General features: G+C 34.3%; 3 protein-coding genes across 5 annotated transcripts; 1 reads left to right on the forward strand and 2 right to left on the reverse strand.

Annotated features, from left to right (window-relative positions):
* Positions 1 to 780: 780 nt before the first annotated feature.
* LOC113768530 lies at positions 781 to 3,653 on the forward strand. The gene is made up of 3 exons (XM_027312928.1): positions 781 to 1,307; positions 1,406 to 1,528; positions 3,271 to 3,653. The coding sequence occupies exons 1-3, from the start codon at positions 817 to 819 to the stop codon at positions 3,368 to 3,370; spliced, it is 714 nt and encodes a 237-aa protein (XP_027168729.1). The 5' UTR covers positions 781 to 816; the 3' UTR covers positions 3,371 to 3,653.
* Positions 3,654 to 5,467: 1,814 nt separating this feature from the next.
* Positions 5,468 to 7,795, reverse strand: LOC113768515. Of its 3 annotated transcripts, none has more exons than XM_027312909.1 (2): positions 6,377 to 7,795; positions 5,468 to 5,746 (listed from the first exon to the last, which is right to left on the reverse strand). In XM_027312909.1, exons 1-2 carry the CDS (start codon positions 7,593 to 7,595, stop codon positions 5,739 to 5,741), a joined length of 1,227 nt encoding a protein of 408 aa, XP_027168710.1. In that variant the 5' UTR covers positions 7,596 to 7,795; the 3' UTR covers positions 5,468 to 5,738. The 3 variants fall into 3 exon arrangements, with proteins under 3 accessions (XP_027168710.1, XP_027168709.1, XP_027168711.1); XM_027312908.1 differs by having other exon boundaries at positions 5,468 to 6,039; XM_027312910.1 differs by lacking the exon at positions 5,468 to 5,746 and having other exon boundaries at positions 6,052 to 6,450; positions 6,577 to 7,795.
* A 3,727-nt stretch (positions 7,796 to 11,522) lies between these two features.
* LOC113768732 (transcription termination factor MTERF15, mitochondrial-like) lies at positions 11,523 to 13,126 on the reverse strand. The gene has a single exon (XM_027313193.1). It carries the CDS (start codon positions 12,702 to 12,704, stop codon positions 11,712 to 11,714), a length of 993 nt encoding a protein of 330 aa, XP_027168994.1. The 5' UTR covers positions 12,705 to 13,126; the 3' UTR covers positions 11,523 to 11,711.
* Positions 13,127 to 14,138: the final 1,012 nt, after the last annotated feature.

Genomic DNA, 14,138 nt, shown 5'->3' on the forward strand with positions numbered 1-14,138 from the left:
TAGTAAACAACTCAGTAACTTAATGGATTCATACTTTGGATTTCAATTTTTAGATTTCAATTTTATCAAACGCACACTAAGTGGCATTGAATTTTCTAAACAAAAGTTGATCCAAAAATAAGTACTAATAAGCTATTCACTTATTACTTAATGTGATACACACTCAAATATCTTATATTTATTACTTAACAGTTTAGTAACTTAACAGATTCAGATTTCAATTTTCAATTTTATCAAATGCATCCTAAGACTAAATTAATTCTCCAATTATGTTTTCTTCTCTAAGCTGCAATTGCTAAATGTATTCACTATGATACATTTAGTTAGAGGAAAAATTCAGCCACAACTTGATATGTTAAGATTCGTGTTTTGATAGGAGAGTAACATAATATAAGTCCTTTATTTTAGAATGTTTATTGAATATGAAATTAGGTCCATTACGGTTAAGCTATTATCATAATTAGTGTGGGCATATTAAGAAGATAAAATGAAAAAAAACGAAGTAAGCGACACCAAAATATAAATCATCCAAGACACTCTTATACAGAGTATGTATCTAGATTAATTTCTCAATTCTTATCAGCCTTTTAAAAAAACCAGAGTTTGGACTTTTCAACACTAAAGAATTTGAAGCAATAATCAAAAAATCAATTTTGTTTTTAATTAGCACTCTTGGCACCTTGAGAGTCAATACTAGTCTATAGTCAAATAATTGAACAACCTGAAATTGCCCAAAAAGTTCATCCGTATTGATGCCATGCTTTTGGTACTAGAAGAATTTTGCTCCCATTCCCATCGTTCCCTCACCTCACCATCATGGCAGCATTGTCATCCCTCCTAAAATCCCTCTCTTTCCTTTCCCTCTCAGATCAAAATCCATCCCTTTCCCTTAAACCCCACCAAAACCCCTGCTCTCCACAACTCCCTTTTTCTTCATCCTCGTCTTTCCCTCCCCAATTTCTTCTTTCCACTGCAAACCCATCACCCGACCAGCAATCCCTTTTGAACCCACTTCCCAAAACTCCCATAAATCCCCAATTTTACCCTGCTGCTGATTATTCTCCTTCTCCCTCTTTTGAGTCCCTGATCATATGCCCGTCACTTGCCTATGCGAATGTATACTTCTTCAAAGATAACTTCCGCATTGTCTGCGGCGAAAATGAATCTGAGCATCAGATTGCTGACCGCTTCATGAGAGCTACGGCGAGGTCTGGCGTCTTTTATGAAATGAAGCGCAGGAGATTCTTCCAAACCCCTAGGGAGGAGAAGAAAATGAAGTCTCAGCTCGCTGCCAAACGTCTGAAAAGGTTCTTTGGAGTTAGGACCTTTCTCTCTCTCATATTTTTTTTGGGTGTTTTTTGGGATAATCAATGATAGCCCAGATGTTGGATTTTTTTGTTATTAGGTCAAAGATGAGGGCTGCCAGGTTCCGAGAAGCTGAGCCAAAGAAACCAAGAATCTTGATGAACCCAATTGAAGAGATGAAGAGGAATGCTCGAATTGCTGCCAAACGACGCTCCTCCAAAAAGTTAGTTTAAAACTCAACTAGTCTGTCTTTGGATTGGCGTGGGTGTGCTTGTTTGTTTGTTCTTTGGGATAATAAATGCTGAAATGTCTGTTTGGACGTAATAGATGCCTGTAAATGTTGATGATTGTCTTTTCCAATTGTAATTTCTGAGCTTGAAATTATGGTTTCTAATTGAGCCTTAGTGATGTTTATTTAAGGAGAATGATTTTTGCATTGCCCCTATTTGCTCGGATAACAAAAATTTACCCACATTTCTCCTTGTATTGTTATTAGAATGCTAGATGATTCAATTGAGTGTTCTTTCCTCTGTTTTTTCAGATTTCTTTGGGGAGAGGGATTGAGTTAATGGAATGGGAAACCGATGGGAAGCTAAAAGGGAAGGGCGAGAATTATTAGCAGCAATTATTTGTGTTTGGAATACAGGGAGAAAAGAAAAGAAAGGAATTAGGTCGAAATTTCCTGTTCTAAGAGAGTTGTCAAAATACTCAAAATGTTCTGTAGAGACCTTGAAAGAGTGCCCATCAAACTCATGGAGAAGTTTCTATTTTCCTGAAACATTTTGATATACTAACAAATGAATCAGCCGAAGGATGTTTTAGTTTCCAGAAAATTGATCAGAACCATCATATGATGTTTGATTTCTTTTCTTTCTCTTCTTGCTTGAATATCTGGACCCTCAAATTTTGTCTATTTAGTTATGTGTTTAAGGGGAATGTGCATAAACTGACTATGATTATTATCTGATGATGTTTCAAAAATATATGAAAACCTCTTTTGACTGGAACTGTTGGCATCTGTTTATGAATTACCGAAAAGAAAAAAAACTGCTTTAACGAGGTAAGGATTATACATGGCCGGTTACAGTTCCTTGACGAAAGATTAGTATAGCATAAACTAGGCCGTGGATATAAAACAGCTTTATAGTTGATATGTTGAGTTAAGCTCGATCTACTATGCATTCAGCACATGGAATTGTTACTTTATCTGTACTACCAGGAACTTATAGGCGTTGTATATGCCCAACCTTTATTTGTGTGGGTGCATCTTGTTATGGAATGAGGAGATACATTAACATCTTCTTTTTGGAATTTTTATTGTTTTTGTTTGTTTGGGGAGGAGGGGGGGGGGGTGGGGTGGACATAAAATTTGATCAGACTTGGGTGACAATTCTATAGCAGCAAACATGAGGAGATACAACTTTAGTTCTCTACATTTTCTTTTCAGTTTTGTTAATGATTGTGGCCATGTAGGAGAGTATATGAATAACAACTAACCACCTGCCTCAGAGTTTCATTACTGATACATAACCTCTTCTACTTGTGGAAAGTCAGACAGTGGATCCATGTTTGAATTGGTACCTCAAGTTATAATCTTGATGAAGAGTCGAAGTACTAATGACGTCCCTTTATCATACAGCATTTTGAATCAATTAGAGCTGGTTTAATCAGAGCACTGTTTCAAAAGTATTTTGTGATGGACATAGCTTTTGCGGAAGGAAGTTCTAATAGAAGAAGAGAATGTTATAATTTCATCTGTTGTTATTTTAGCAGAACAGGACCACCTGCAGGTCCTTCGAGTGGACATATATATATATATATATATATTTATATATATGAAAGTTTCTTGTTTAGTGTTTGCTTAACCATTTGATTGTTAAATTTAATGCCTGCATACAAACTGCCTGATGTGTATTGCCTGCTTCTTGAGTAAATTTGCTAAGCCTTTTATTCCAACTGGATCAGGCGCTTACTGAGGAAGGACGCCGAAGAGAAAAAGGAGCTGATTGCGAAGAAGGAAAGCTACATCTCAGACGATGATAATTGGGAGTTTGTCGACGTATAAGTTCCCTATACCTGACCACCTTGGTCCAATTGCCAAAAATCTGGCAGTGGTCAGAATTGATACCTGTAGTTTTGGATACAGATCCTTAGGAGAATGGGTTGCTTGATACCAAATTAAACTACAGCTGGGTAGCTGTTTATGATTTATCAAAGCCCTCAAAATATATGTAACTCTATCCATCTTTAGGATCAACTAGTTTGTAAGCTAACGCTCTTACATGTCCTTGGCATGCATTCTGCACCTTTAGATCTCCAAGTATGAAGTCCACCATGTTTTTGCTGCAGGGTGAATATTATCTTGTTTATCTTGTAGTCTGTACACAATCAGGTGTTTTAGATTTTGTTAAGATATAATTGCCTTTAGTAGTTTTTTTTTTAGTAGTTAAGGTATATGGTTGCCTTTAGTAGTTATGAAGTCCACCTTGGGTAGTTTTTTTTTTAGCCAATAAGACATTTATCTAGTAATGGAAAATGTCCAAAATTTATATCTAGCATCTAGTTTGATCATCCCTATAAACTTGAGGCTACGAAATGAAAGTCGTCCATCATAATTTCTAGTTTACTAGTTTAAGTTTAGGAGTAGAGGGGTTAATGCCCCCAATTCTTTCTTCGTTTGACTTTCATGCACTCCTGTAAAATAGAAAAAGCATTTGTCTAGCAATTGTCCAGGGGTACTGAATATAAAGGCTTTAACCTACGTGTAGGTTTTTTTTTTTTTTTTTTTTTTTAAATGAGGTGAAACTGTCATCAAATAGATTAAAAGAATGGGGACAAATATTAGGTGGTTTGAAAAATTAACTGAAGATAGCTCGTAGGTGAGTTAAAACTCCAAATTCAGAGATGAGTGATAAATTTAAGTTTTATTGTGGCTTGTGGGTCTATTTGTTCACATTTCTACAAAAAAAAAAAAAAAGACTTGTTAATATAAGTTAAATTAAATAGATATTCCGATTACTCATATGCTAGAAAATTTTTGATAAGATAACGGTTTGAATCCATTACATTCAGATCCAAACCTATTAATTTTAGATAAATTCAGACCCAAACCGTTATGGTTCTGAAAATGTTAATCAAAATCCGAACACCCATGAATTTGGATATTCAATGGGTATTTGTGAATTTTTTTTTCTGAACATACAAAACTAAAGCAAAAATATTTTCAAAACAGATAGACTTTAAAAATAATATAAATAGTGTCCAAGTTTTATTGTGATGCTTCACCCCCTAAAATACTCTACGAGATGTATACTGTGATGCTTGCATTATTTTGTCAGTCACTTTTCCAAGAATTTCTTCGTGCTAAAAATCAAGAAGTTGGAGGGAGATTTGGCGAGCTTGATTTCCATATACTCAGTGAGCACCTATTGATAATTCGACTTGCAAATATTAGTAAATTTGGGATTTGCCGTTAATTCATTACATAGCCATAACCATAGGCTTAATTACTAATTCAGTGACAAGATGCAGCCTGTTACTGATGCTTTATGGTGTAGTAACTTTTCCTCTCTAGTCTAAGCACAGGCTAAATGGTAAAGGGTAGCAGACGGGTAGGAATTAGTGCTGTTCATCGAGCCGAGCCGAGTCGAGTATTTAATTGCCGAGCTCGAGTACTCGAGCTCGCACGACTAGACAGACGAGCTGTGAAATGTGTTCGAACTCGACTCGCCAAATGGGACATGCGGCCGGAGCTTGAGCTCGACTCGTTTATCACAAACGAGCCTCGAGCTCGTGCAAATTGAACCCAATAAAAACTTATAATTTTCAATTTTTATATTTTTAAATTGCGAAATAACATATATATCCTTCCTTATCAAGCCTAATCGAGCTACTCGGATAACAAAAGAGTCGAGCTCACTCGGCTTATTAATTAAACGAGTCGAGCTCGAGCTCAACTTATTTACCACAATTAACGACCCGAGCTCGAGTCTTATCGAATCGAGTTCAATCGAGCTTTCGAGCTGCTTGTTCCATTTAACAGCTCTAGTAGGAATACATCAACTCATCGTTCTTTTAGACAGCATACAATAATATCTGAAACACTAAACTAGATTAAAGAAAACCAAATGCACTTAGAAAATGTTGAAACACCTTCTGTATTAATTGGATTATCAGGATACAGCTATATTTAACATCCCAAGCTATCTAACACAAAAGGATGCTCGACTTTACAAAAGCACCTACCAGAAAAATTCTTCACTAATCATCTCATCAGTAACTAATTTATCGAGTAACATGAATTGGCTGTGACACAAACCCATTCGTCTATGGTTCCATGGGAGAATCAGGGAAAGAATACCAACTGGTACAAGTTTGTACAGGGTCAAACTAATTGCCAGAGCTTTGTCAATCTTTCTCCTCAGCCTTTCCTCTCAGCAACCTAAAGTTCAGAAGGCAAATGCAGCACCACTTCAAATATGCTCAGCAACACAGAGTTTCGTCATATTCTTTCAAGGGCCATTCATTTGTTTAGGCAGCCAATTCATTCAATATAGCATAATCTATATGCTATCAATCCCAAGGAATGATAGTTTTCAAGGAAGTGAAGAGTAAATCATGGTGTCAGAAACAACAGAAAATAGCTCTCCAGTAAATGCCTGATATGTCAATTGCTCCAGCATTTCACTTTTTAGCAGGTTGCAATTTCAATTTAAAAGGATTAAATCAATGTAACTGCAACACGATTACAAAAGGTGATGCATCAGTAATACAAGTTTTCTAAAAAAAAAATTTGAGAGTTACCTTTTTGCTGGCAATATTCATGGAAAGACTGTAAAAGAATGTGATTTTCTCCAATGGAGTGGTTAGAGTTGCCACAATACAAGGATTACAAAACTTAGCAAATAGAAAAGGTCATTTATCAGAAAACGACATTAAACTGTCTATATGTATTTAAGGAACTTCAGAGACGGAAAGGAGGAGGGTAAGTCAGCTACTTCAGAAAAGAGGAATAAATTTGAAGGTTGTGTGCGTGCATTTCCAATTTACACATCAAGAATGCCTATCTTACCCTGATAGACACCCCGTAGTTCTGGCACTTGCTCCTCATAAAGAGTGACAAATTTTCGCAAGAAGTTCTTCTCCCTAACAGAAAATATAGAATATAAACTTAAGTTCTTCTCAATCAAGCCTTTCGAATGCAAGAGATGAATAACAGAGCCTCTAGGAATAATCCTTTTCTCCACACTCAAAGTGACAATGTGGGGATACCTTGCAACCACCTGGGAATTCCATCCCATTTTATTCACCATAAAGTCCATTAACTTGGTAAGCTTCTTCTCTGACACGAGCATACAGAAAGGTTGCCCTCTGTATGCCGAACGAATTTCATCTTCAGACCAACCCCAATTACTATAGATTTCATAATTGCGTGCCCATCTCGATCTATTACCCTTACCTGATCGAGCAAGTAAGGCGATCATAAACATTGATTTCGAAGGATCAAATCCCATTTCCTCAACCTGGGATAAAGCTTCTGCAAACTGATCATTGTCTTGCATCATTGCGAGAGAGAAATGAGCCAATGACATTCTAATATGCTTTTCTGGCACTCCAAGTTCCCGTAGCATAGCAATATTTGAAGTAAGGTTCTTTACCGGATTTTTACAAAAAAAGGCATTACGCCACATAGCAGCACTGGCAATCCTAGCGTCCGTTAAAAATATGCTCTTGAAGCAATTAAACATAGGTAAAATTGTATTCTTCAAGCTGTATGTCAATAGATGGTGGTTCGCTGAAAGATAGTTGGTCAGGTCAGTTCTAGAAACCCACATAGACCTGAAAAACTCAATCTTGGGCAAAAGTGTCTTCTCAGGATTGTATAAAAGAATCTTAGGCGCAGATATCACAATTCTAGTTATGTGGATACTGCTGAATCCTTGGTCCCTGAGAAAGCTTAAAACAGCATTTGGCTTCTCAGGGGATTCAAATTTCACTCTTTTAGAAAGCAAAATGGCCTTTTCTTCTGACAACCCACATGAGTTCACAAGGTAAGAGACAGTAAAAGAATCTGATTTACCACCATTCTTATTTCTTGTTTTCAGACCATACCCAGAATCAATTCCCTCAACAAGACTACTGTAATTGATAGAGCACTGGTTGTCAAACATTCTTGGACCAACTGGGTTTGAAAGTAATCTACTTTTCTGAAGCAACGTAAAGCATGGAATTGTCTTTTTAGCCAAACTTCTGATTGAAAAGTGTTTGCGAAACAAATATGCAGACCACATGTTTGATGCATTTACTGTAAGAGTAACTCACTTTCTTTTTGGAGCTACGAATAACAAGTTGAGCAGAAAGGGATATCCGGGGTGTTCTGAAATTTGATTCCTCCGGATTGCCACCAGCCTTACGCCTGCCTGGTGCTAGCCTGCTAGGTTACTGGGTTACAGCCATAGAGGAAGTAGAAGAATAGCGCAATCATTTTGTCTTCGACAGCCAAACGGTCAAATTGAGAGATGAACTAACCCGTCATGTAATAGGTTTGCAATTGGAAAAGAAAATTCAAGTAGGGTTAATTACATTTTACCCCCTTAAAGCACCACTATTGCACTTTTTCCCCTAAACCCAAATATACATACTTTTATCTTTAACTATGATTAAAAAAAAAATCAATAGTCATTCTCTGCTTACTTAATAAAATGTCCTACCAAAAAGGCCATGTTTCTTTGTCCCAAAAAATACATATTTTAGTATTTTACCGCCTTAAAATCGGTCAAAACAAATATATATAATAATTGATAATTTAGTTATGAAATGACAAGCAAAACTGTCACCAAATTATGCAGAGATCTTTTTATCTTTTGGTGCAAAAAAAAAAAAATCCAAGATACAACTTGGTCGATGCAATTCAAATTCTTCACCACCAATTGAGCAATGTCATTAAATCCGTTTTTTTTTTTTTGCACCATTTTTAAGAGATCTATTTTTGAAAAACTTGCCAATATTGGCATTATCGTAAAATTTTCTTAAATATACCCCAAAAGAGCAACTTTCCAAATAGAGCCATAAAAAAAGTGCACGTAGAAGACGACAAATAAGAATAAAAAATAAGAAAACAAAGAGTTGGCTGGGAGTTCTGAATGTAAAGTTAATCATTTTTTTTTTGGTTTAATATTTTCTATTTTGTTATCATTTTTTGTAAGTTTTGGACATTATGGCATCCGCTACATTAATTAATACCTTTTCTTTTTTATTTGGATGAATAAGTATTAACCTTTTAACTAAGTTAATAAGGAAATAATAAGGGGATAATTGCAGAAACTTCCCCTGAGATTTCTGACATTTGTATTGACCTCCCTTGTGGTTTGAAAAATTACACTGACCTCCCCTGAGGTTACTAATCCTTTGCAAATTCAGTCCAAACGATTAAAATATTGTTTTAGAGATTAAAATTAGAATTTTTTACCAAATTTGTCATTTGTACTACATGTCCAATGAATGACAAAATACTACAAATCAATTAACAATTAATAAACTTTAAGGAGTATAGTTTATAGGCAAATATGAATTACCTATTTAAAGTACCGGCTCTTTATGGGTATTTTACTTTCAAACATTTAATTTAATACAAATATTTACGCTCAAATACATATTTGTATTTACTTTCAAATATTTAATTTTTGTTAAATACAAAAACTACCAATCTCTCTTCCATAAAAATATTAATATAACATTTTTTCAATTTTAGTTACAAACATTTATGTATTTAACATAAATTAAATGATTCAAAATAAAATACCCATAAAGAGCCAATACTTTACTCATGTATGGATCAAAATCATAAAGAATTAATACTTTATGGGTCATTTTTAAAAAAAAAATATTTAATTTATATTAAATAAATAACCTACCGATTTCCTTTTTGCAAGAATATTACTGTAACACTTTTTGAATTTTACTAACAAACATTGATATATTTATCATAAATTAAATGTTTGAAAGTAAAATATCCGTAAAAAGCCGGTACTTTAAATGAGTAATGTGTGTTTGCCTATAAAGAGCCGGTAACTATTTAAAGTACCGGTTCTTTAAGGGTATTTTACTTTCAAACATTTAATTTAATACAAATATTTACGCTCAAATACAGATTTGTATTTACTTTCAAATATTAATTTTTGTTAAATACAAAACCTACCAATCTCTCTTCCGTAAAAATATTAATATAACACTTTTTCAATTTTAGTTACAAACATTTATGTATTTAACATAAATTAAATGATTCAGAATAAAATGCACATAAAGAGCGAATACTTTACTCGTGTAATGGATGAAAGCCATAAAAAATTAATACTTTATGGGCCATTTATTTTTTTTTAAAAAAATATTTAATTTATATTAAATAAATAACCTATCGATTTCCTTTTTGCAAGAATATTACTATAACAATTTTTGAATTTTACTTACAAATATTGATATATTTATCATAAATTAAATATTTGAAAGTAAAATACTCGTAAAGAGCTGATACTTTAAATGAGTAATGCGTGTTTGCCCATAAATTATACTCTTTAAAATTTATTAATTGTTAATTGATTTATAGTACTTTGTCATTCATTGGATATGTAACACAAAGGGCAAATCTGGTACAAAATTCTAATTTCACTCCCTAAAATAATATTTTAATCGTTTGGACTAAATTTGCAAAGGATTAGTAACCTCAAGGGAGGTCAGTGTAATTTTTCAAACCACATGGGAGGTTAGTGCAAATGTTAGAAACCTCAGGGGAGGTTTCTGCAATTATCCCAATAATAAGAATGTTAGATACATTTTGACTATAATTCACCTCTGATTTTTAGACACTTTCTGAACTTTTAAAATCCTTAGCCAAAGTTATGCAAATAGAATCTTTTTTTTTTTTACCCAAAAAAAAAAGAATCCTTTTTTACAACATATTTCATCACTTCAGCTTCTTTTGTATTATTCTTCATTTGATTGATCCTGCCATTTTCTGAACATCTGCATAGCGAGACATAGTCCATTTGGATTGCAAAAAAGTGCTCGTAGCAGAGATTTACCAAACAGTAAGCCATGATAAAATGAGGCAAACATCTCTCAAAAAAAAAAAAAAAAAGCTTCTGAAATACACAAGCTCTAGTTCATGCAAATTCCAGAGAAAGGTCCATCAATTTTGTTAAACGTCAAAGACTGATCAAATGTTCATTCCCTTGAAATCCCATGAAGGAGACGGAGAAAAAAAAATGCAGCAATATCTCCTTAGTACAAGTTTATTTAAACATAATCGGAAGTTGAGAGTAAGGCACCTCAATTGTGAGGAGGCTCACCATAGATAAGACTTGGACAAGCCTGCCGAATAAAACTTTGGCCAGGGGATGTTTTGCTTGATCCAACATTTGGCTTCATTACATAGTCGCTGGTCTTTTCTTGTTTCTTGATTTTAATTTGTTTTTTTTTTTTTTAACTTAAGTTGGGTAATGAGTACCCAACACAAATACCCAAACCGTCTAAAATATATGGATTCAGTGAAAAGGATCAATTCAACGCAAGCACAACACATACAAAAGGTAGCACATCAGCACTTTGTCCAGAAATGTTGAACTTTTCCTTTTTCAGGCATATTTCAACAACAAAAAGGAACAACTCGCAATACCTTTACCTAGAAATACAGATGAAGAAATCCAATTCCTGCAGTAAAAGTTACCAAAGGCACCCTTGAAAACTCTCTTAGATTTTATAAAGTTTCTGATCCTAAGATTTCAGCCTCTAATATGTTAGCAATGCTTGAAGAAAATTCGTTTTGCAGAATTTGTTGTCCCAAATAATCTTGAGCTGCAATTCTGTATCAATCATCCTGAGCATTTTGAACCATGGTAGCGTCGAACTTTCCTTCAAAAGCATTTACTGGGTTTGCTTCAAGTAAACCAGAAGGAGATTCCAATGACAATTTGCCCTTAATCTAAGATTTCTCAAAATCTGATTGTGGACTCATATGAAGTCTCCAACCCATTATCTCTAAGGGTTCCCTTTTCCAGGTGCAAACCCAAGCATTCAACATCCCTCCTAGAGTGTTTGTAGGTAGTGCCAGTAATATGTTATCATCAAAAGTTCATTGAAACTATCAATGGTTTTATCAAGCAAAAACTCATACTATCAAGTAAATCAAATGAACTTATTGGATAAACCAAACAATGCCACCATCAATTCTAGTAAGACATGCTCAAAGGAAAAGTCACCATTGAAATTTTACTGGCTAATTACATGAATATACTGGAACTACATTAGGAGTTCTAAGCTAAAAAAGAAGAAAAAGGGGGCCTGAGGGGAGACTCAGATGATCTTTAAAGAATATTAATTGCTTCAAAATCTTTCCTCTATGCATCTCCAAATCATACATCAAAAATCCCCATCTTTCCCTGATAAACATCACGGAGCTGTGGTACTTGCTTCTCATATGGAATGACAAATTTGCTCAAGAAGTACTTCTCACCAGGAATGAATATAGAATATAAACGCGTGTACCATCTAATGAAGCCCTTCAAGCGCAAAAGATGAATAACAGATCCCCTGGGGATAATCCTCTTGTCCAAACTCAAATGGAGAATAACAGGATATCGTGCAACTGTCTGCGAATTCAGACCCATTTTGTTAACAAGAAAGTCCATCATCCTACTGAGTTTTTGCTCTGAAATAAGCATACAGTTAGGATCCTTTCCATATGCATTTCGCACCAAATCTTCAGACCAACCCCAACTCCTATACACTTCACAACACCGTTCCCAGTTTAATCTATTACGCATCCCAAACCGAGCATATAAAGCTAGCACAAAAGTTGATTTCAGATGATCAAATCCCATATTCTTAACCTCATATACAACTTCCCTGAAACGATTATCATTTACCATTACGGCAGCGGGATGACGAGTCATTAATAATCTAATGCATGATTCTCGAACTCCAAGTTCTCTTAGAACAGCAATATTGGAAGCAAGATTCTTTGTGGGGTCTTTAGAGAAGTAAACAGCACGCCATATTCTAGGAGAGGTAAGCCTATCATCTGTTCCATACATGCTCTTAAGGCAATGATAAAGAGGCAATATTTTATTCTTCAAGCTGCTTCTCAGTAGATTGTGATTTGCTGAAAGATTTTTGGTTAACTCACTTCTTGAAACCCATATAGAGCTGAAAAATTCAATCTTGGGCAAAAGGATCTTCTCAGGATTGTAAAAGAGAATCTGTGGTGCTGCTCCAACAAGTTTTGCTATGTGGGCTTTGCTGAATCCTTGATCTCTGAGGAACGCCAAAACTGCATTGGGCTTCTCAAGGGATTTGAACGTTACTCTTTTAGATAGAAAATTAGCCCTTCTGCTGGCAACCCACATGAGTTAACAAGGTAAGGGACAATATAAGAATGTGAATATTCATCCAATGCAGAGTTTGCAGTTCTTGATTTCACACCATAACCTGAATCAATTGCTTCAGCAAGACTACAGAAGTTAGCACAACAATCATTTCTAGACCCCCTGGCAAAAATTGAGCTAGAAAGCAAATGACCTTTCTGAAGCAAAATAAAGCAGGCCGTAGGGATTTTAGCTGAAATCTTGATAGGAGAGAGCTTGTAGAACAGGTATGCAGATAACATGTTTGATGAATTTACGCATACAGCAACATGACCTCCGATGGGGCGATCAACAACATTAAATGCTGCAGGATATGAGGGTTACAGATTAGCCCTTCAAAACTCGTTTTCTGAAATTTCGATTCGTGAGGGCTCTAACAAATTTGCTTTCTTCGTCACAGCCAAATGGGAAGTGGAAAACAAATTTTGAAATGAATAAACAAAACACAAACAGAGTAATACTTTGACATATAGTAATGGTATTGTCAAACATAAGCTAACGCTAGTGGTTTAAGCCACCCCCGATGTACGTGCAATTATTACAAAACATCCACTTGGATTAGCTGTTTTTGGAGGTATTTTTAAAAAATTTTATTACAACAGTGTATATAAAAAAAAATTTATAAAATTTTTTTAAAATATTTGATATATTAAATAGATTAGATGTTTTTTGAGTTACTGTATATTACTGTAACATTATATTTGAAAAACTTATTTTTGAAAAAATGGCCAATCCAAACGGAGTGTTTGGATAAAGTATTATTTGAAATGTTATTTTAAATAATTACTGTAACACATTTTTGTAATGTGATGTATGTGAAATAAAAAAATAATTGAAAATATAAAATTATGTATTGAAAAATGTGTTTATGATATGTTTTGTGAAATAATTCAGCTATCCAAACACTATTTTGGAAGTAAAAAAAAAAAGACAAAAAAAATGATTTTTTGTTTTTGATGTAAATGAGAGGGTTTGAAACCCAAATCTCTCACTTAACACTCTTTTCCCCGGACTATTCAACCCATCATTTCCAAAAACAAAAAACAAAATGGGGGAGAAAGAAATGGTTATGAAGAGTAAAGCACCAAGAATCGAAAAAAGCAATCGAGATAATAAAGCTCTTTTTATGAATAATTAGAAAAAAAAAAATATAGCCTCAATTTTATATACACTGTCAGCGCATACAGTTTATACACTATCATAGTTAAAAAATTAAATTTTAAATTTAAATTAAAATTAATTGTCATATATCGGAGAGTGATAGTGTCTACAGTGTCAATGCATAGAATATTAATCTAAAAATATAATGGTTTGCAGTTGTGAAAGGAGTAGTAAAAGTTGTTTAGATACCTGTATTAAATTTTAAGACTTATTGTTTTGGTGTTTTTAGGAATGTTATGCCCTTATAATTGACAG

This window comes from Coffea eugenioides, chromosome 4 (genome assembly GCF_003713205.1).
Source record: "Coffea eugenioides isolate CCC68of chromosome 4, Ceug_1.0, whole genome shotgun sequence".
Classification (NCBI taxonomy): Eukaryota; Viridiplantae; Streptophyta; class Magnoliopsida; order Gentianales; family Rubiaceae; genus Coffea; species Coffea eugenioides.